Genomic DNA, 23,956 nt, shown 5'->3' on the forward strand with positions numbered 1-23,956 from the left:
ATGTCACCAGTTTTTTTACTAAAATATGCAGTTTAACAGTTTGTACCAATGTTAATTTCTTGATTTTGGGAACTGTACTATGGTTTAGTGAGACATTAACATTAGAGGAAGCTAGCTGAGGGGTATTTGGGAACTCTTATTTTTCTGACTTTTTAATTTCTCCTTAGTCTCCTCTAATTTATGAGAGCTCTTAATTCTTCCCTTGTCTTTCATGACCTTGAAACTTTTAACCCAGTATTTTGTAAAATGTCCCTCACCTTAGGCTTGCTGATATTTTCTTATGATTAGGATACATTTTGGCATTTGGGGCAAAAATACCATAGAAATGATGATGTGTCCTTATCAGCACACATTGTTATCAAAGGGTTCACAATATCAATGTCTTTTTGCTAGTGATGTTAACTTTAATCAATTGGCCAGGGTGGTGTCTGTCAGATTTCTCCACTATAAATCTACTATCTTTCCCTTTGTATTAAAAAATATCAGGAGAGGGGCACCTGTGTGGCTCAATCAGTTAAGCATCCATGATCTCATGGTTTGGGAGTCCGAGCCCTGTGTTGGGCTCTGTGCTGTGCCTGCTTCAGATTGTGTCTCCCTCTCTCTCTCTGCCCCTCCCCCACTCACACTCTCTCAAAAATAAATATTTAAAAAATGTATCAGGGGAAGGGGAAACAATACTTTGAGACTATACAAATATCCCGTTTTTCCTAAAACTCTAACCTAATTTTAGCATACACACGCAACTCGACTCTGGTGTGCAAGATTTAATCACTATGGTATTTGCTTAATGATTTTCTTTTCCCCTTTCCTTGTACATTGAAACGTTCCTATTTAAGAAACAAATAAAAACTACGCCTTCCCCATTTCTTTCTTTATTCAATTATTCACATCAGCATAGATTCACAGATACTTATTTTATTCTACTGGTTAAAATTCAATAATGTCACTATTCATCAAATTTTTCCAGCTTTGTTTAGGTACCACCTCAGGTTGGCTCCTTGTGTGACCTTTCAACAATCCCCATTTTGAGCATCTCCTTAATTTCTGGCACCATAAAATATTCCAGACTCTGGAATTCCAGCCTCTTCTGACTATACAAGATATTTTCAAGAGAAATTTTCTCTTTTGTATGGCAGAATATTTAGAACTATATTACAGAATGAAAACTATTAGGAAAGATTACTCTAGTAAGCAATCTCAGAATCTCTATCTTAGAAATATTCTGGAAAGAGCCATCAGACAGGACAAAATAACCTATGGAAAAACATGTACTGAATAATTCTTATAAAGTCTACCACGAGAATAAAGCATTATAGTGTTATCAATAGAAGATACTGGGTGATTTCTCAACTTAAAGTTTAATTTCAAAGTTCTATTAAGTCTTTTGTAAGATTTATCTCCTACAAAGGTAATGAGTGGATTTTCATGTTACCCCCAATTAGATGCAAAACCCACCAGAGGGCGCGATAGAGACAGTCACAGAGAAGCAGTTGCAAAAAAAGCCCCCAATTCTGTACCAACCTTTTAGTGTAGCAGTTTAATATTTATATACTGTAAGGCATAGTCTGACAACAGAACAAAGCAAACAAAGAAAGAACCTTAACAATATTATAAGAAAACTGAAAAAGTATTTTATGAAATATTAACACAAAGTCACACAAATTTTTCTTACAAATGAAAAACTGCATATACTTAAAAAGGTCTAGATTTTAGGGATATATCAAAATTTTCTAATGTAAGAGGCAAGGCGCATTTTTGGTGTTTCTGGATTATAATTTTCATGTAATTTAAAAATGAAATTGTTAAATAAAAAGCTAGTCAGCAGCACCAACAAAATAATTATCAAGTTGTAAAACGCCAATAAATTTTAAGCCAACTTTAACATTCCAAAAACACATTATTAAATACATAGTTCTACAGGTTTTGACAAATGTATACACTTAGGTAAGCATCACTACAATCAAGATAAAAGCACATTTCCATCATCCCCAAGTGTTCCCGAGCCCTTCTGCAGTCAATCACGTCCCCTACCACCAATAGCAGGTAACCACTGTTCTGCTTTCTGTCACTAATTATGTCTAGGATTTCATATAAATGGGATCATATAGGTGTACTCTTCTATTTATCTTCTTATTCTCATCTAATTTTTCACATTAATTCAAGCTGCTACATGGCAGTAGCTTGTTCCTTTTTATTGCAGAGTAGTAGAGTCCACTGTATGGATATACACAATTTTTAAATGTATGCATCTGTTACTAGACATACCTGTTGTTTCCTGTTTGGAATTATTAGAAATAAAGCTACTAAGAATATTCATAAAGTCTTTTTGTAAACAAATATTTTCCTAGACTTGCAGGGTCACTGGGTAAGCTGTATGCTGAACTTTCAGAAACTGTCAATAGGTCTTCCAGAATGGTGTACCATTTCACACACTCACCATCAATCTATGAGAACTCCAGGAGCTCCACATCCTTGGCAACACGTGGTACTGTCAGTCTTTTTAAGTTTAGCCATTCTAGCGGGTGGTAGCAATATATGATTATAGTTTTAATCTGCATTTCTCAGACCTAATGATCTTGAGCATCTTTCTCATGTGATTATTGTCAATTCATATATATCTTCGTTTGAAAAGTAACTGTTCAAATATTTTACCTTTTAAAAAATGGGTTGTCTGGGGGGCGACGTGGTGGCTCAGTCGCTTAAGCATCTGACTTCAGGCCAGGTCATGATCTCACGAATCATATGGTATCAAGCCCCTCATGGGCCTCTCTGCTGTCAGCACAGAGCCCACTTCGGATCCTCTGTCTTCCTCTCTCTCTGCCCCTCCCCTATTCATGCTCTCTCAAAAATTAAGAACAAAAACAAAAACTGGGTTGTCTGAAAAAGTTGTGAAATTCTCTCTGTATACTGACACAAGTCCTCTGTCACCACGTAGGTAGTTCAAGTATTTTCTCCCAGTCTGTAAGCTACCTTTTCACAGCATCTTTTAAAGAGCAAAAATGTTCAATTTCGATGAAATCCATTTTTTCTTTTATGATTCATGTTTTATGTGTACTAAATCTTTGAGTAAACCCGGCATGAAGATTTTCTCCTACATATTCTTCTAAAAGTTCCACAGTTTTACAGCTTTTATGTTTAAATCTATAACCCATGTAATTTTTTATATATGGGATTAGAGGCAAATTTTTATTTCATATAGAAATATATTTTGTTGAAAAGTCTCCCTTACAATGGTATCTTTGACGCATTTGTAAAAAATCAACTACACAAATCAACATTGTACAACTTAAATTGACACAATGTTATATATGTCAACTATATTTCAATTAAAAATTTAAAAAATCAAATAATATATTTCGCCAGTGAAGCTACATATATATATTTGTATTTATATGGATTTATGTCCTCTACTGTTCCACAGGCTGGTCTATCTTATGCCAATACCAGTCTAATGTTTTATAGTAAATATTTAAATCAGGGAGGACTGTCCTCATACTTTGTCTTCTTTTTCAAAACTGTTATGGCTTTTCTAAGACCCATACATTTCCATGTGGAATTAGCAATTAGTTTGGTAATTTTTACAAAAAGCCTGCTGAGAGTTCAATAGGGGTTGACTTGAATCTATAGATCAGAGTAGAACAGATGCCTCAACAGAATCAAGTCTTTCATTTTATGACGTGGTCATCTCTATCCATTTATTTAGGTCTTTTTAATGATTTCTCTTAGTAACATTTCATAGTTAGGTGTACAAATCTTACATATATTTGGTTAAACTTATAACATGAATATCTCATGTTTTTATTCTTTATAAACGGTATTTTTGTCAATTTCACTTTTTTTTCCAATTATTCATTGTGATTATATAAAACTTCCACTGATTTTTGCCTTCTGTTCTTATATCATACAATATTGCTAAATTCACTTATTTCTAGTAACTCACAATTTACTATATATACAATGACATCATCTAAGAGTAAAGACAATTTTTTACTACTTCCTTTCTAACCTGAATATATTCTTTTTTCTGGACTTAATGTATTGACTACCACTTCTACAATTTTCCTTAAGTTTTTTATATGTATTTATTTTGAGAGAGACAGGCAGAGAGAAGAGAAAGATAATTCCAGGTAGGCTCCACACTGTCAGTGCAGAGCCTGATGTGGGGCTCGAACCCAAGATCATGAGATCATGACCTGAGCAGATGTTGAGTAGGATGCTTAACCAACGGAGACACCCAGGAGTCCCAGGAACTTCTAGTACAACTTTGACTACACTTCTTCAGAGTGAAAAACTGCTTTTTTTCCCCAATCTTAGGTGGAAAGCATTCAGTCTTTCATCATTAAGTATGATGTTAATTATAGGTTGTTTTTTTTTTTTTTTTTTACAGGTGCTCTATCAGAGTTTAGTTCCCTTCTATTCCTAATTTGCCAAGTATATTAACCACTGAACTCTGTCAAAGATTTTGCTCCATCTATTGCTAAGATCATGTTTCTCTTACTCTGCCCACATAGTGAATTATACTGTTTTTTAGTTAAAATCACACTGAGGATAAATTCCACTTGGTCATGTTTTATTGTCCTTTTTACAATACTGCTGGATGAGATTTACAAATATTTAAAGATTTTTACATGTACATTCATGGTGCATGTTGGTCTACAGTTTTCTATGATATTTTTGGTATTGCTAATGGTGTAATAATGCTAGCTTCTATTTTCTGAAGGAATCTGGATTATAACTTTTTTTTCATTAAATGTTAGAATTTGCCAGTAAAGCCATCTGGCTTGGAGTTTTCTTTGTGGGAAGATTTTTATTTTAGAGAGACAGAGCATGCTCAAGCGGGAGGGGGGGGGGGATAGAGAGAGGAAGAGGGGGAGAGGGGAGAGGGGGGAGGGGGGGGGAGGGGGAGGGGGAGGAAGAGAAATATCCTAAGCAGGCTCCATGCTCAGCACAGAGCCCAATGGAGGGCTTGACTCCCACCACCCTGGGGCCATGACCTGAGCTGCAATCAAGAGTTGGATGCTCAATCGACTGAGCCACCCAGGTGCCCCTCTTTGTGGGAAGGTTTTTAAATAAGAATTCAATTTCATTAATAGATATAATTCTATCAAGATTTTTTTACTGTTGTGTCAGTTTTAAGTATTTGTTTTAGATTAAATTTTTCCATTTAACCTAAGGTGTAGAACTTTATTGGCATAAAATTCTTCATAATATTCCCTTGTTACCCTTTTAACATCTGTAGGATCTGTAATGATTTCAGTTCGTCTGTTATTAATACTGGTAATTGTGTTTTCTTCTAAAACGTTCCTTCTAAATGTGAATACTGTTATGTTCCACAGACTTCCTCCTACCTTATATAAAAGATATGACCCAAAATGATCCACCACACCAGAACTCACTCAGGCAAATGAATGTTATCCAAAAATGTCAAAATAAGCTGCACAGTTAAAATAATCTTAAATTTTTTTTTAAATTGTTTTCAGAGCTAACAGCTTCAGAAAAAAATTTGTCAAGAAAAGCCATGTAATGTAAATTGTTGGAAGAAACCTTGGAGATGAAAACTCAAGATGAGGAAACAGACTCTGAGAGTTATTTAAGTTGCCAAATGCTATAAAGCTTGATGGCAAAACTGAGTGACAGCATTTCTTGAAATACTTTCTAATCTAATTTCTGTTCATATGTTAGTTCCATTTGAATAGTTAGTACAGAAGATTAAGCTAAGAGATACTAAACACTGCTGTTCCTCAACATGCATTTTCAGGCAAGTGTGGAGAAAAGAGAACACTAAGAATGTTCTCACCTCAAAGAAATAAAAATCAAACCACAGATTTCTGGGATGTTCTCCAGGTTATACATTACTGGTTTTCCTACTGAAGGTGTTTGTATTGCTGTTGTTTTTCTCTTTTTGGTTTATCTACACTGTGGTTCTAATAAAAATAGATAATTAGCCTACTGAAAAACCATATAGTTAAAACACCATAAAAACACATCTTCAAGTTTTCTCATTGTTATTAATAACCAAGTCATACTCTTTTTTTTTTTTTTTTTTTTAGTTTATTTAGAGAGAAAGAAAAGGTGTGAGTGGGAGAGAGGCAGAGAGAGAGGGGGACAGAGGATTCAAAACAGGTTCTGGGCTATCGGCACAGAGCCCAATGTGGGGCTTGAACTCAGGAGCCGTGAGATCATGACCGGAGCCAAAGTCAGAAGCGTACCCAACTGAGCCACCCAGGCACCCCACATACTTTTTTTTTTTTAACCTATGTGTACACTGTGTAAGCTAGTGTAAGCCTGAAAAGACAGCTCTTAAAGATTTCCTATGTTTTGTAAGTCAAATTCAATCCCAACCCATTCATTACACATCACATTCTCCAGGTTTTCCTGGAGAGGGGACAGGGGCCAGAAGCAGAGAAAGACAAAATCTCAAGCAGGCTCCACACTTAGTATGGAGCCCAACACAGGGCTCAATCCCACAACCCTAGGATCATGTTCCTGTGTTATGTTGTGTTTAAACACTTAGTTGCACTTTTTTAAAGCTTTGTACCACTTCCCAACCCCAACTTGCCCCAAAATATGGGTTTTTTTTTACAAAAGAATGCATATTTAAGACTTCTTTTACTTTTAGCACCAATTATTCAAGATTTTATGGCTGCTCCAGAGCTTAACGTGGTTTATCGTCAATCTCTATTTTTCTTATAATGATTTGCCTTTTACCTTAAGAAATTCCAAAAAGAAAAAAAGAAAAGAAATTCCAGCACACAATTTGTATTCTTTTCTTTCTTCTTGAAGACTCTTCACAGACAATTCTGGTTTCTTGCTCTAATTTGTACCAACTGCTTTCTAGGCCCATAGGCATAGTTATTATCCTGTGATTTTCACTGGTGTCTTAGAGATTTGGTTTTGCGGATCTCATCTGCTTTAACTTCTATTTCATTTCTCTGACTACATATTCAAAAACTTATAGAAGGTAAATTTCCCAAAAGTCCCTAAATTTCTGAAAATGTCTTTAATTTGATCTCACACCTTAACAATCATTTAGCTGGTATCAAACTCTAGGTTTAGGAACTCAGAACTTTGAATAAATTGCTCCACTGCTTTCTAATATCTAAGAAATCCAATGCCAAAACACTCCTATTCTTTTTAGGCCATTTTTCCCCCAACTAGCAGCTTTTAGAATTTTCTTTTCACTCCTGGAATTTTAAAATGTAAACTTGTCAAAAGAAGTTGAGACTAAATGTTGATCTTATTTCATCTAAACTTCTTGGTAATCAGAATGCTCTTTCAATCAGAAGATTTTATTTTTCAGGTGAGGGAAATTTTCTCCTACTTTTCAATCATTAGTTTTGCTTCTATTTTTATCTACTACATCTCTTGAAATTTCCTTTAGGCAGTTGCTATTACTGTCTGTATATGTGCCACAAAGCTTTCTTTTTTGGTATATTTTTCCTTATTCTTTGCTCTAACATTCTGAAGGAGATCCAAGAATTTATCATACTTCTGCTAACTGGATGGCTAGGCCTTTTCACCAGCTAAAGTAACTGACTTCTCCTTATCACCTACGAAAATTATTCAAATTTGTGGTAGGCTATGTCATGAACTTCACTGTTAAAACTACAAATTTGTAAGTGCTGCCATACCAACATGGGATAGTCTAGCACCTCACTTTTTCTTAAGACTACTTCTAAAATTTTTGTGTTTATTGGAGAGAAAGAGAGAAAGACAGAATCTGAAGCAGGCTCCAGGCTCCAAGCTGTCAGCACAGAGCCCAACATGGGGCTCAAAGTCACCAAACCATGAGATGATGACCTGAGCCAAATGCAGACACTTAACGGACTGAGCTACCGAGGTGCCCCAAGACTACTATTAAAAACCCCAAAATATTTAGAACCTAGAAGACAATCCAGGTATTTGTAAAAAAAAAAGAGACATATAACAGCAAGTCACGGTAACAACTCAAAACCCAGATGTTCAAGTCATACACTATACTTTAAAAGACTTCAAAATCTTTTTTTTTTTTAATGTCTATTTATCTATTTAGAAAAAGTGCACATGAGCAGGGGAGGGGCAGAGAGAGGAGGAGAATCCCAAGCAGGCTCCACACTCAGCACAGAGCCTGAAGCAGGGCTCAATCTCACAACCCTGGGATCATGACCTGAGCTGAAAACAAGAGTCTGATGCTTAACTGCTTAACCAAGTGAGCCACCCATGGCCCCTAGAAAACTTTTTTTTCCCCTGCCTTCATGGCTCAGCTCTAAGGCTTTACTGAAAGAAAGTAGAATATAAGCAATTCTCAGCAGACTAGGTAAAATAGAGTTCAGGATCACTATATAATTAAGTAAATGGTAAATCATAGCTGGTAGACTAAGAAATATGAACTATGTGGGGCGCCTAGGTGGCTCAGTCGGTTAAGCGTCTGACTTTGGCTCAGGTCATGCTCTCATGGTTTGGGAGTTCGAGCCCCAGTGTCGGGCTCTGTGCTGATGACTTGGACCCTGGAGCCTGCTTCAGATTCTGTGTCTCCCTCTCTCTCTGCCCCTCCCACATTCACACCCTCTCTCAAAATTAAATAAACGCTTAAAAAAAAAAAAAAAAACATGGACTATGTGATATGAATTTATGAATATTTTAGTCAAAGTAACAAATACAGAAGTCAATTTCAAAGTTAATGACAAAAAGGTTTAAAATAAATAGCGTTAGGGCCCCTGGGTGGATCAGGCGGTTAAGTGTCCAACTTCGACTCAGGTCATGATCTCACAGTTCCTGACTCCGAGCTCCACGTGGGGCTCTGTGCTGACAGCTTGGAGTCTGGAACCTGCTTCAGATTCTGCATCTCCCTCTCTCTCTGCCCTTCCCCCACTCACAGTCTCTCTCTCTCTCTCTCTCTCTCTCTCTCTCTCTCTCTCTCAAAAATAACATTTAAAAAATTTTAAGTAATACTGAATGGCATTTTAGGAATAAAATGTTTTACTATTTTCACCTGTGCACATTCAAACTGAATTTAATATCAATAAATATTAAAAAGGTTTCCTCCAAAGATTTGAGATGATGAATAAAGGTTTGATAGTCAACCAGAAATCACTCTTTAGAACACATATTATTTAAAAACTACATGGATGGAACTGGAGGGTATTATGCTAAGTGAAATTAGTCAGAAAGACAAAAATCATACAACTTCACTCATATGAGGACTTTAAGAGACAAAACAGACGAACATAAGGGAAAGGAAACAAAAATAACATAAAAACAGGGAAGGGGACAAAACAGAAGAGACTCATAAATATGGAGAACAAACTGAGGGTTGCTGGAGGGGTTGTGGGAGGAGGGATGGGCTAAATGCGTAAGGGGCTTAGGAATCTACTCCTGAAATCATTGTTTCACTATATGCTAATTTGGATGTAAATTAAAAAAAAAAAACTGAATGGAATTAAGCTAGTTCAAATAAGAAAGGAAAAAAAGAATGCAGAAAAAGAGGAAATTAAATTTAGAGGAACTTTTTCTTTGAAAAAGTTTTATTTTCATAACAAAGAAAAACTAGATCAAAGAATATGAACATGTAAATTTCCCTGAGACCATCTGATTGAGAACAGAAATTAACAGCACAAAGTAAGGTCAATTGTCTCCACACTTTCAAGTCACCTGTAAATACTCAAAACAGAAACAAAACTGCCTGACTATGAGACTGTTTACTCAAAATGAGAGCAGTGTCCTATAGGCTAATGATGTCTTATAGTTCTTTATGCAAAAGACATGCCTTCAGAGTCTGCCAAGCTCTTCTTGGGTCACCTTCTAATGAAAGAAAACTGAGACATCTTTTTAGATAGAGGATTTCTTAGTCTTTCATCTACATTCAGTTTACAAAATAAGCCCTATGTTTACCAATTTTATCAAAAACATTCAGAATTATAGGGGCGCCTGGGTGGCGCAGTCGGTTAGGCGTCCGACTTCAGCCAGGTCACGATCTCGGGGTCCGTGAGTTCGAGCCCCGCGTCAGGCTCTGGGCTGATGGCTCAGAGCCTGGAGTCTGTTTCCGATTCTGTGTCTCCCTCTCTCTCTGCCCCTCCCCCGTTCATGCTCTGTCTCTCTCTGTCCCAAAAATGAATAAACGTTGAAAAAAAAAAATTAAAAAAAACAAAAAAAACCATTCAGAATTATACTGGTGTTATCAGCAGTAAAAATTAGCTGAATCTGATTTTCCACTCATACCTCCAACTATTCCATTTTAGTGCTCTGCTTAAACTATCTAAAGTAGTATCTTGCACTGAGTCACTTTTCCAAGTTACCATGCCAAGTTACAACTAAGGTCCCATCTTTGAACAAATCACCCAATAGAGTATACATTTCCTGGTCCAGACAAGTTAGCCAAAGTCACAATGGCTTAGAATAATTTAACTCAATAAAAAGTAAACACTGAATTGTGAGACAATAAAAGAATACTTATCTACATATTAGACAATCCAGTTTTGTCTAAAATCATTCATGTAAACACAAACATAACATTAATCATGTAATATTTACTATACGGAAGACTACATAGTATTGTGATTAAAAATATAACCGTGGTATGCCTGGGTGGCTGGTTCGGTTAAGCGTCTGACTTTGGCCCAGATCATAATTTTATGGTTTGGGAGTTAGAGCCCTGACAATCTCTACTGTCAGCACAGAGCCTACTTTTTGGATCCTTTGTCTATCTGTCTGTCTATCTGTCTGTCTGTCTGTCTCTGTCCCTCCCTCTGCCCCTCCCCCACTCATGCACACCCACACACTCTCTAAAATAAACATTAAAAAAAATATATGACTCTGGAGCATGACTACTTGAGATCAACTCATAGTTTGGTTACTTTTCCTATTGTTGTGTGGCCTTAAGTCTGTTAGTGAAGGTCTCTCTGCCTGTTTTCTCATCTATATAGCAGGGAAAGCAAACCTCTTTCATGAGGCTATTGTAAAGATTAAAAAGGTTAATATATGTGAAGTGCTTAGAATAATGCCTGGCACATGTTAAATGCCATATAAGTATTTGTTGTGATTATTTATGAAAATAAATGGGGTGACTGGTAACCACTGGGTTTTCCTAAAGGTACAGCCTTTAAAATTATCCAAGTAGTTGTCTATGTAGTCCAGCTCTTAGTTCTAACTAGCTTATTCAGTCAACAGATATTTATTCAGCATCTGCTCTATGCCAGGTATTGCACTTATGCTTTTACTGTCAATGCCTCAATTCCTTTATTGGTGAAAATGAGCTTAAAAATACCCTCTTATTATTAAAGCTTGCTGTGCTGCATATGCCATACTTAGCTATAAATTAATTATTGCTCCTTGATATTACTTTTAATTTCTTCCTCCTCCCTTTTTCCATTCATTAAAAAATAAAACAAAACAAAAAACTTCTGGGGGCACCTGTGTGGCTCAGCTGATTGAGCGCCCGACTTCGGCTCAGGTCATGATCTCAAGGTTCATGAGTTCAAGCCCCACACTGGGCTCTTTGCTGTCAGCACGGAGCCCGCTTCTGATCCTCTGCTCACCCCACCCCCCAGCTTGCACTCTCTCTAATTTAAAAAGAAAAAAAAAAAAAACCTTTTAATAATGGAAAATTTCAAACACATACAAAGGTGAGAGACGAGTTTAATGAATTCCATACACCTATCATCCAACTGTTCAACCATTAACACAAGAGAAATCTTATTTATACACCCACTTCAATTATCTTAGAGCAAATCCCAGACATATCATTTCCTTGTAACTTCAGTATTATCTTTAAAAGACAGTGTTTTTGAAAACATCACAATAACACTACTTGAAAAAATATTAATAAATTAATAATTAACTCCTTGATATTAAACAATCATGCTCCAATTTCCCCAAACAGCACAAATCATTTTACAGGTGTTTTTAATCCATCAGGTTTGGCAAACAGTCAATGTGTCAATAAAATGAAATTGACTTTAAGAGTAACAGTTTCATTAGAGTAGTAAAAGATAAAAGCCAGATTGCAGCAGGCCAAGAAATTAGCAAAAATAAGGAAATAGATACTATGTGAGTATAACTTGGTGACTCAAAGTTCTTTCCTTGGTCTTGACGAGAGCATTAACATCCAGGATACTGCTGTTCTAATTAGTGATATTGGCAAACACTTTATAGTGCTTAGTAAGTTGTAGGCATTGCTGAAAGCAGTTTGCATGTATTAACTGAATCACAACAATTCTATACTATTACCATTTTACAGATGAGGAAACCAAAGTACTGAAAAGTTAAATAACTTAAGTGCTCAAGGTCACAAAGCTAGTAAAAGGTAGAGTTGGAATTTGAACTTAGGTATACAGTACTTATTACACAAACTGTGGCAAGACTTCTTTTTTTGTAATATAAGTGTTTTTGTTAGCTTTTGATCTGACCTATTAAATTTTTTAACCTCTGTTAAACTTAGAAATATTTAGTGTATCTTCATCTCTGGGGTATTTTGAGATTCAGAAATTATGTTCATTATGAACATTTAATCAGTAGTGACAGATTAAGTGACCTAACTTGACTGGAAGAGTGAAATTTTAGTCTTTGATCTATGCTGTGTTGCTTATTGGCTGGGTCATTTTCTATAGTGTAAAGAGGTACTATTCTTACATTTAACCAAATTATGCAACTGCATTTTGTCAGATGTTTCACTATTGCCTTCTTTTACTCTAAAATCTAATACTACATGTTATTAAAAGTAAATTAAAGTTGAAAAAAAAAGAAATAAGGAAATGGAGATAACTGTACAGTATATGTTCATTTTTTGAGAAGCTCAAATAGGAGAAAAAGTGAAGAAAAACTAGGAGGTACATGAAGGATCAGAATCAAAGCATAGTTGATTATATGTGTAAACTGAAGAGCTAAAACTTAAGATATATAGGAAAAGACAGAGAAACAAAATAAGGTCCTAGAGATGAGAGTGGATGAGGCTAAAAGCACAAGGAAGGAGGCTGACCTTGGATAAGGGGGTATAATCCAAACTGACACTGACAGAAGGAGTCAGTTAAGCATGACTGGCACTGAGAAAATTGGCAGGCAGAGGTAGAAGATGGAGGGGCATGAGGAGGCTAACACTTAAAATGTTTTCAGTTTTCTTAAGACTCAGGAGACAAGGCATTGATTAAAAGCAGAGTACTGGAAAGGATTATGCAAGGGATTTGGATAGAATGTTGAAGACCTGGATGAAATTTAAGGAGACTGAAAAAGACAAACAGGACCAGACAGGTAAAGAATTAATCAGCATTCGAATCTTATATAGCTTTCAAAACCAATTTCATCACCCCATCCACAAAGCTCTTAACTTCTGTAACCAAAAGTAATTTTCCCTCCTTAGAATTTTTATTTTTCATAATGGTTTACTTGTACTGTAATAATTTTACCCAATAGCCAGACTGTAAGTACTTTGTGGGTGCTTACTTTATCTGTATATCACAAGGCTGAAGACAGTACCTTACAGAATATAATTTACCATCTTACTTTTAATTTTTTAAATGTTTATTCATTTTTGAGAGAGACACACAGAACATGAGTGGGGGAGGAGTGGAGAGAGAGAGAGACACAGAATTCGAAGCAGGTTCCAAGGCTCTGAGCTGTCAGCACAGAGCCCGATGTGGGGCTCAAGCCCACGAACTCTGAAATCATGGCCTGAACTGAAGTTGGACGCTCAACTGACTGACCCACCCAGGCGCCCTGAATCTTCTTACCTTTTTTAAGGTAAATACTAAAGGAACAAAACAGACAGTAACTACCTGAAGAGCTGAGACCACTCAAGCCTGAGACAATTACATAAGAACCCATCAAGAACACAGAATTAAGGTGAGTCTTGAAGAGGTGAGAAGGCAAGACATTATTTAACCTGAACAGGGACGTATAAATAGTGAAGTGCCTCAAGAATTAGTTTTAACAGAGGCACCTGGGTAGTTCAGTCAGTGAAAATCCGACTCCTGATTTTGGCTCAGGTCATGATCTCATGTTCATGAGTTCGAGCCTTGAGTCTAGCTCCCCACTGACAGTACAGATCCTGCATAGGAGTCTCTCTCTCCCCCTCTGCCCCTCCCGGGCTCATGCACACTCTCTCTCTCAAGAATAAATAAATTTAAAAAAAAATGAGTTTTAACATTCTTATCTATAATGGTAGTTATTCACAGATAACACTAACCTCTTCCAATAATATAAAGAAGTTTTTCAGGAGTGCCTAGGTGTCTCAGTCGGTTGGGAGTCAGACTTTGGCTCAGGTCATGACCTCACAATTCCTGAGTTCAAGCCCTGCATCAGGCTCTGCGCTGACAACTCAGAGCTTGGAGCCTGCTTCCAATTCTGTGTCTCTGTCTCTCTCTCAAAAATAAACAAATGTTAAAAAAAATTTTTTTTAGGGGCTCCTGGGTAGCTCAGTCAGTTGAGTGTCCAACTTTGGCTCAGGTCACGATCTCATTGTTTGTTTTGAGTTTGAGCCTCGCATTGGGCCCTGGGCTGACAGAGCCTGGAGCCTGCTTCAGATTCTGTGTCTCCCTCTCTCTCTGCTCCTCCCCCACTTGTGCTCTATCTCTCTCTCAAAAATAAACACAAAAAAAAAAACTTAAAGAAGTTTTTTAAATGACAAAAAAAATTTACTACAATATGTGGATGGGAGAAAAGTGGTGGTTTCAATGTAGACAAGTTCATTTTGGGGAAATCATCCAAATCATGTATAAAATATTATAAAAGCACATTTTATTCTAGTGAACCAAATAGGGAACAGAGAAAAAAAGCTATAAACTGGGTAGAAGAACCCAGATAGATTCATAGCTGGTTACACAATCACTCACAACTACAGATCTTCAGTGACATGGCTCAACAGTTTCATCAAAGCATAGATGAAGCAGTAAGAAAGAAGACTTACTACTAAGTTCTGAAGATAAAACTGAAAGGGGCAGCTTTAACAGTGTATGCATTATTTGTCAACAGTGTATGCTCAGGTTGTGATCTTGCAGCTCATGGGACCGAACCCTGTGTTGGGCTGTGTACTGACAAGCTCAATGCCTGCATGGGATTCTCTCTCCCTCTGTCTGCCTCTCCCCTGCTCACACGCTCTCTCTCAAAATAAATGAATAAGCATTTAAAAACAAATTATAGAAGTTACAAAATGTAAGATGAAATGATAAATAATTTCAGCTTATTATAACTGCTACAAAGAAAATAAATGGGGTACTATTCATGACAGAGAATCTAAGCAGAGAGAGAAAAAACATCTCCAAAGGGGTGACATTTATGCTGACAGTTGAATGACAACAACGTCAAATAAAGAGCTGATAGAACAGCATTCTACCAAGAGCGCATAAGCAAGCAAAGGTGTTGAAGAGAATGAAATTAACACAGGTTTTGGGAAAAGAAAGGAGACTAATGAAACAAAGGGCAACTGGGAAAGTGACACACAAACCAAGCGACACTTCATTGCAAGATAATGTCTCCAAACGGGGAAGGACCAGTTACATCTAATAGAAATGGCAAGGAAGGTTCAGAACTGTTTGGGTATCCTGGGACCTCATGATGCCATCTGAACTTACCAGTGGTCCCTATTGCAATTCTAAAGATCTCTCCCTTTCCCAATCATTGCTCTTCCATACAAGAGACTTTATGATTTTTATATAAGCTCCCTAGTGCTCTGATCCTTAAATCAAGAATTTCCAAAACTGTCATTTTCTTTCTTTACATTCTCCAGTACACTCAGAAAGAACCAGACCACCCCACACTTCTTATACTCTTCACTCCTCTGAGAAACATCTTTGGCAATAGCTATTTGGTCTATCGAAGTTTTGCCTTCAACACACTTTATTTTATATAACCAAAGGATAAGTAAATTAACTGTTTACCTGAAACTCTGTTAATCTGAAAACCTTCTGTTGGGTTACGCCACTGAGATCTGAGGGCTGATTTGTAACTACAGCACAATACAGATAATAAAGAGCAGCTCTATTAAAAAAACAAAACAAAAACAGTTCCCTGCTCTGATAACTTTAAAAGACAAAGTCAAATTCATTACTCATTTCAAATAGTTAAGGGCTAACTTTACTATGTAGATATACAGAGGTGTATGATATATACATATAGAGAGAGAGATGTGTCAATAAAAGAAATTCTTGATAACAAGAATATGTGACTTACAGTGTGAGCACATTTCCAAAGGATAACTTGCCTCATTTCCCTGGAGAAAGAAATAAATAATAATTAGTCACAAAAATGGTACAAATGTATTTAAAAGGTTTAAATATTCTGAGTCACAAACATAGGGAAATAAGCCAAAAAGCAATGTATCTAGGTCTATAAATTATCATTTTTTGATAAGAAAAAAATCATAAAATAGGATATAAAGAGCTCTCAAATCACAACAGGCCTGAGTTGGGTCTCTGACATTATGACTTATACAAACACTTGACTAAAATTTACTTTAAATATTTAATGCCCTAAACATATGGATTGTATAATTTTAAAACACAGGAGACTGTCAATGTTCTGTCTTGCTGAGTAAATTCACTTTGGGACAAAAGTCAGAATAGTTTCTCCTGCCACATATATTTAAATGAAGAGTTTCCTGAGACTGTAAAGCTGTTAAAAAGAAAAAAAAGAAAAAAAAAAACTATTAGCATTTATACCTACTATCTTCTATATGCCACGCAACTAAAATAAAACAAATATTAATAGGAAGATGGGTCCAATGTAAGGCAGCCAATTCAAATTTTTCTTTTGAAAAGTCTTATCTCATGGGTAAATTCCAAGTTGATATAATTTATCTGAACTCCTAACTTATAAAATATATAAAACCAACCATCTATTTACTATCCAGGATTCCATGTGAATTTATTTAAGGAAAAAAGAGCTCTAGAAAAACTACAGACCCAGTCAAAAGCCCACATTTAACAATTCTTAATGAACTGACCCTAGGGAGGTCAAAGTACCTGGTGGATGATCACATCATTTGATCAGTGATGAAACCAGTTCTAAATCTAAAACAGTAAAAACTTCTAGTAAAACAGACTCACGTGAGATAAAAACAATGAAAATCCTTTTAAAGTCTACAGAATTTAAATTAATGTAAACTGAATTTTTAAAGTTCAGTTATAAAATCAGAGTACTACACATCCTATATTCCGTTTACCTAATCTTGACCCTATCTAGCAACATGTGCAATAGGATTAATATATGAATATACTTACAATAGCCAGTGAAGTTATTGAATACAGTCTGAAAAGAACATTCTAGTCTGGCTCACTAGTTTTTAAACTCCTAAAAAGTTATCTTACACTATGTAAATTTGAAGTCTAAGAAAGGTTATCCCGTAAATTAGCTAGCATCTTCGATTCTTATCATGCATGCTACCAATCATTAATTTTTTCCTTGAAAATTATAGCAGATAACTGCAATTTTCCAGAACTGGTTAATTTAAGGTTACTTTAAATATCAAATATATATTGAAGCGCCTGGGTGGCTCAGTAGGTTAAGTGTCCAACTTCAGCTCAGGTCATGATCTCACAGTTCATGGGTTCAAGACCCGTATCGGGCTCTGTGCTGAAAGCTCAGAGCCTGGAGCCTGCTTCAGATTCTCTGTCTCCCTCTCTCTGTCTCTCCCCCACTTGAGCACGTGCTCTCTCCCCCTCTTTAAAAAATAAACATTAGGGGCACCTGGGTGGCTCAGTCGGTTAAGCGTCCGACTTCAGCTCAGGTCATGATCTCGCGGTCCGTGAGTTCGAGCCCTGCGTCGGGCTCTGTGCTGACAGCTCAGAGCCTGGAGCCTGTTTCAGATTCTGTGTCTCCCTCTCTCTGACCCTCCCCTGTTCATGCTCTGTCTCTCCCTGTCTCAAAAATAAATAAAACGTTAAAAAAATAAAAAATAAACATTAAAAATATTTTAATATTGAAAAGCCTTAGTGGAGCCCGGCGGTAGACCTCGGAGGCTTCTCCACCCAGCAGTGGGATCAGCATCTTCCTGGGATCACCAAGCCCCAGAAGCTGGGTTTCTTTAAACCAGGGCTGCTGTTTTCTGTTTCTCCCTGGGCTGCAAAAAGCTAGAAGATTTTTATCTAGCTCAAACAAGGCTGCTGGTATTCCTTTTTCCCGTGAGGCTGTTTTTGGCTGCAATTGCATGAAATCCCAATGGTGTAGACCAGTGGTGATGGATCTAGGAGTTCACCAACTGAGACATTTTTCAATTTCTTTCTTGTCATCCTTGCTGGAGACTGAAAACACTTCTGTGAGACTTGACAATAGCTCCTCGGGTGCAAGTGTGGTAGCTATTGACAACAAAATCGAGCAAGCTATGGATCTGGTGAAAAGCCATCTGATGTATGGGTTAGAGAGGAAGTGGAAACCCTTAAAGAGCAAATCAAAGAACTAATAGAGAAAAATTCCCTGGAGCACGAAAACAATCTGCTGAAGACACTGGCCAGTCCTGAGCAGCTTGCCCAGTTTCAGGCCCAGCTGCAGACTGGCTCCCGCCCTGTGACCACACAGCCCCCAGCCCAGCCAGCGTTCCAGGGCTCAGGACCAACCGCATAGCCTCCCATGCCCCTGAAGAACTGGCCGCTGCTGTCTGAACTGAACAGACCAGAGAAGATGTACAAGGGGGAATCCATCCACCTCTACAGTTACCCATTTCATTGCTCACTGCACAAGAGAAGTGAAACTGACATATGCCATTGTGTCTGTTTTTCAGTATTAAACACTCATGTGCTTTTGGCTTGAAGAAATTTCTTAGTTGGGTGAATGAAAGGTTAATCAGATAATTAGCATGGATATACTGGAACTTCATGCAGCTTGGCAGATATGTGAGAAGTGGTTCCATGCATGCTGAGGAGCTGTGTGCCTTTCCATCATCCCTTCCCTGCTCCCCAACCCTGCTTCCAAGAGTTCTCTCCTGCTTGCACGTAGTACACTCCATGGGGTAAGAAGCAGTGGGGCTCCAGTGGACTTTCCTCTCTCCTCTTCCCCATGAGGAACTTGAAAGGGAGGTCAGAGTAAAGACTGACACATAGTCTCGCCTAAGATGAGGGGAAACATAGTTCATCATACAAATTGACGACTGTCACCAAAAATCCATAAAACGATAGTACTGTGCCTCTTTCTAAAACAGTAGATGACACAAAATTCTTTGAGATGGTGACAGGTAGCTGGGACCCAGGCTATCTTACCATGAAGGTTGTTTTGCTTATTGTATATTTGTGTATGTAGTGGAACTATTTTGTACAATAGAGGGCTGTAACTACTATTTATGTTGTACAGATTGAAATCTAGATGTCTGAAGAGGTGTGAATTGTCTTTTATACAGAGATCTACAGAAAAAATGCTACATGAAGAAAACTACACCTGAAGAAATTTTAAGAATCTGGCATCGTCAGTCACTTTGTGTAATCTGAACTCTTCTAGTTGCTGAATATCCTGAAGTAAATTCCTGTTCGCTGAAGTCTTTTGATTGAGCTGGTTGAGTACTTTGAAAAATGATCCATTCTAGCTAATGAAATGGATCTCCCAGTAGGGGTTTCTGCATATTACCTGTATAGTAGTTATACGCATTTGTTTCTGTGCATGTTCTCTACACAGTTGTAAGGTGTCACTGTATTTAACAGCTGCACTTGTCAACTTTCAATAAAGCATATAAAATGTTGATGAAAATATTTTAATATCAAATATATATTAAAGATAGAAGAAAATGATAAACAGCGGCATCTGGGTGGCTCAGTCAGTTAAGCCTCTGACTTCAGCTCAGGTCATGATCTCATGGTTTGTGAGTTCAAGCCCCGCATCAGGCTCTGCGTGGAAAGCTCAGAGTCTGGAATCTACTCCAGATTCTGTGTCTCCCTCTGCCCTACCCAGTTCATACTCTGTCTCTCTTTCGCTCTCAAAAATAAACATTAAGAAAATATTTAAGAAGAAATAGCAAACAGTAATGAACAGAGATAGAGTTTTGCTTATTCTGCCCCTTACTTGATTTTAAGACTCTAATGATTCCTATCTTTTACTGCCTCACATACGTATTTCATACCTAAAATTTTATATATGCTTTAAAAAAAATCTCACTCTACCTTAAAGTATGTTTCTTGAAACATTCTCAAAAGAGTATAATGACACTTTGAATTGTCATTCTGAGTTGTGTGTGTGTCTTATGATAATGATTAATGTTATAATTGTCTTAGAAGTGAGGGCATGGGGCACCTGGCTGGCTCAGTCAGAGGAGCATGCAACTCTTGATCTAGGGGTTAAGAGTTCGAGCCCCACATTTGGTACAAGGATTACTTAAATAAATAAAACTTAGAAAAAAAAAAAAGTGAGGGCAAAAGAGTTATATGGTAGTTTCAAGGACGACTCTGAAACCCAGTCCTTATTTCTCCCACCCACTAACCTTCACAGCGTTATCACTTCTTTATAAATAATACCATCAATCCTCTATCCACATTATTCCCAGCTAGCCAACATCCACAAGACCCAAGGACCAGCCCAGCTAGAGCCCTTCAGTGCTTTTCCACCAATACTGAATGCCTCATCTATCTCCTAAACTTAAAATCTATACATCCAAAAGGTTACTTCAACCTCAACCTGAACAGTCTTGTGCCTGGTAAAAAAATCTTTCAAGTATCAAGGAAAATGCTTTCCCCAGATAACCAAAAACTGAAAGAATTAAGCTCCAATGCATGTGCAGTACAAGAAACGTCATAAGAATATTCTTCAGGCATAAGAAAAATTGTACTAAATGGAAATCTGATTCTAGACCAGGAAATGAAGATCACCAAAAAGATAAATTTGTGGGGCGCCTGAGTGGCTCAGTCAGTTAAATGTCTGACTTCTGCTTGGGTCATGATCTCACAGTCTGTGGGTTCAAGCCTCACATAGGACTCTGTGCTGACAGCTCGGAGCCAGGAGCCTGCTTAGGATTCTGTGTCTCCCTCTCTCTCTCTCTCTCTCTCTGCCCCTCCCCTGCTCACACTCTCTCTCAATAAGACGTAAACTTTAAAAAAAAAAAAAAAAGGTATATTTGTATGTAAATATAAAAGACTTTTTTCTCATTTTTAAATATCTTTAAAATATAATTAACTTACTTAACACAAACATAGTAACAATGTATTGTGGGGTATATAACATGTACATAGAAGTAGAACGTGTAACAACAGCAGCACAAATATGAGAGAGAGGAATGATGTATGTTGTCAAGATCTTGCACTATGAAGGAAACATTACAATGTTATTTGAAAGTAGAGCATAATGTTAAAGATGTATATTACAGGGGCGCCCTAAGTGGCTCAGTTGGTTGGGCTGACCGTCTGACTCTTGATTTCAGCTCAGGTCATGATCTCACAGTTCATGAGTTTGTGCCTTTGTAAGGCTCTGCACTTACAGCATGGAGCCTGCGTGGGCTTCTCGCTCTCCCTGTCTCATTGCCCCCGCCTCTCCTCTGCTCTCTCAAAATAAATAAACATTAAAAAAAAGATGTGTATTAAAAACCCTACAGCAACTGTTTTAATTAAAAAAAAATTTTTTTTAATGTTTATTTATTTTTGAGAGAGAGAGAGTGTGTGAGTGGGCAAGGGGCAGAGAGAGCAGGAGACACAGAATCCGAAGCAGGCTCCAGGCTCTGAGCTATCAACACAGAGCCCACACGGGGCTTATACTCGTGAACCGCGAGATCATGACCTGTGCCGAAGTCAAATGCCAAACCGAATGAGTCACCCAGGAGCCCAGCAACTGTTTTTTAATAAAAAGATAAATACAACAGTATCATAAAGAATACTCAATCCAAAGGGAGGCAGATAAATAGGATAAAAGAAACAAAAATCAAGTGTGGAAAAAACAAAGTACAATATCAGAATGGCAGATTTAAATCCAAACATTTTGAGAATGATACTATGTTAAGGGTAAACATTGTAGTAATTACAATTAAAGACACAACTGCACGCTATCTATAAGAAGCCTACCTTAAAAACAAGTTAGAGGTGGGTTAAAACTAAAAAGACAGAAAGATATACCACAAAAGTATTAATCGAAAGAAGCATACAGTGGCTAGTAACAATGGAAAATGCAGAATTCAGAACAAGTAATACATTATCAGGGATAAAGAGGGCTATATAATGTTAAAAGAGTGGATTCATTAGGAAGATGTAACGATACTAAGTATATTGTGATTTATAATAAAAAATGTATTTAGTTTTGTTTCTAGCATAGAGATTCTAAAACCCTCAGAATTTCTTAAGTGAGAACTATAAAGATGTCTTATGTTAAGGAGGGGACTGGGAGAGAGCACCTAAAGATAGGGACTGTCTGGTTGCCAGGAGAACCAATTATATGATTAGAAGGCTGTAATTTTAGCCCCACTACCCTCTGACCTTTGGGGAGGGGGGGCTACAGGATGAATTAATCACCAAAGATCAATGATTTAATCAATTGTAGTTATGTAACTAAGCCATCATAAAAACCCAAAAGGACAGGGTTCAGAGAACTTCCAAGTTGGTGAACACGAAAAGATGCAGGGAGAGTGGAGCACCTGGAGAGGGCACACCCTTTCCTATGTATCTTGCCTCATGTGTCCCTTCCATTTGGCCATTCCTAAGTTATATCCTCATAATAAACTGTGATTTAGTAAATAAAGTGTTTCCCTGAGTCCTATGAGTCACTCTAGCAAATTAATCAAACCCAAAACGGGGGTCATTTTATCCTTCCAACTGACCAGGTTGGTCAGAACCCCAGGAGACAATCTAGATCTGTTAACTGGCATCTGAAGGAGAGAGACAGAGGCAGTCTTGCAGGACTGAGCCCTTCACCTGTAGAATCAAATGCTATGTCTAGGTAGACAGTGTCAGAATTGAATTGTAGGACATCTAACTAATGTCCAGAAATTGTGCGGATGTGTGGGGAACCCCTGAGCCTCCCATACTGTAATTAGGTCTACACACACACACACACACAGTTAACACAGCTTCAAAATAAATGAAAGCAAGTACTAATTAAAGAATGGAAAGGAAAACAGTCAATCATTTTGGAGATTTTAATATTTCTCTCACAGTAACTGAAAGAAAACAAATAGAACAAAAAAATAAAGTTATAGAAGATTTGAACACACACGATCAACCAACATGTCCTAAACCAGCAGAATATTCTTTTCTAATGAACATGGAACATTCACAAAGCCATTATTCTGAGCCTCAAAAAAAGTCTCAATAAATTGAAAGGCCTAAAATCATACAAAATATATTCTTCCATTATGATATAATTAAACTAGAAAGGTACTTGGGAATAATCAAATATTTGGAAACAAAGCACAATTCTAATAACCCAGGAGTCACAGAGGAAATGACAAAGAGAAATCAGAAAATGCTTTGAGTAGAATGAAAACAGAACCCATCAGAACTTGTAAGATATAGGTTAAGCAGTGTTTTGAGGAAAATGCCGTTACAAGAGAAAGTCCAAAACATAATGATCTGTTCCCAAAGTAAAAGGCTAGAAAAAAGAAGAAGTTAAACCTAAAGAAAGAAAAAAAAATGAGAAATTAATAAAATAGAAATGGGCAAGGAAAAATCGATAGACAAAAACTTTTTTGGGAAAGGTCAATAAGTAATCCCTCAGGCAAATCAATACAAATCCTACAGACATTAAAAGAAAAATAAAGGAATTTTCTAAACAATGTTATAAAAAAAATTTTATAACTAAGATAAATGGACAAGTTTCTTGAAGGCCCATATGACAAAACTGGCTCAAGAGAAAAAAGAAATGCTGAACAGCTCTACAGCTCTTAAAATACACTGAATTTGAGTTTAAAAGTTTCTTACAAAGAAAACTACAGACCCGGATTGCTTCACTGCTCAGTTCAATCATATATTCCAAGTACAAAAACATGCCAACCCTACACAAATTCTTTCAAAAAGCAGAAGGAAGGAATAGTTCTTAAACTCATTCAATGAGGCTAGTATTACCTTCATACCAAAATCAGAGAATAACATTACAT

The 23,956-nt window shown here is 37.0% G+C and overlaps 1 protein-coding gene and 1 pseudogene across 2 annotated transcripts in view; one reads left to right on the forward strand and one right to left on the reverse strand.

The window, feature by feature from the left end:
- Positions 1-23,956, reverse strand: part of PPP3R1 (protein phosphatase 3 regulatory subunit B, alpha) — a 70,819-nt gene that overhangs the window by 16,425 nt on the left and 30,438 nt on the right. For both annotated transcript variants that reach the window (XM_045446287.1, XM_045446286.1), the window contains exon 2: positions 16,138-16,177. In XM_045446287.1, coding sequence (XP_045302243.1) covers positions 16,138-16,177 — 40 coding nt within the window. The remainder of the gene's footprint in view (positions 1-16,137; positions 16,178-23,956) is intronic.
- LOC123580888 lies at positions 18,113-19,638 on the forward strand (annotated as a pseudogene).

This window comes from Leopardus geoffroyi, chromosome A3 (genome assembly GCF_018350155.1).
Source record: "Leopardus geoffroyi isolate Oge1 chromosome A3, O.geoffroyi_Oge1_pat1.0, whole genome shotgun sequence".
In the NCBI taxonomy this organism is placed as follows: domain Eukaryota; kingdom Metazoa; phylum Chordata; class Mammalia; order Carnivora; family Felidae; genus Leopardus; species Leopardus geoffroyi.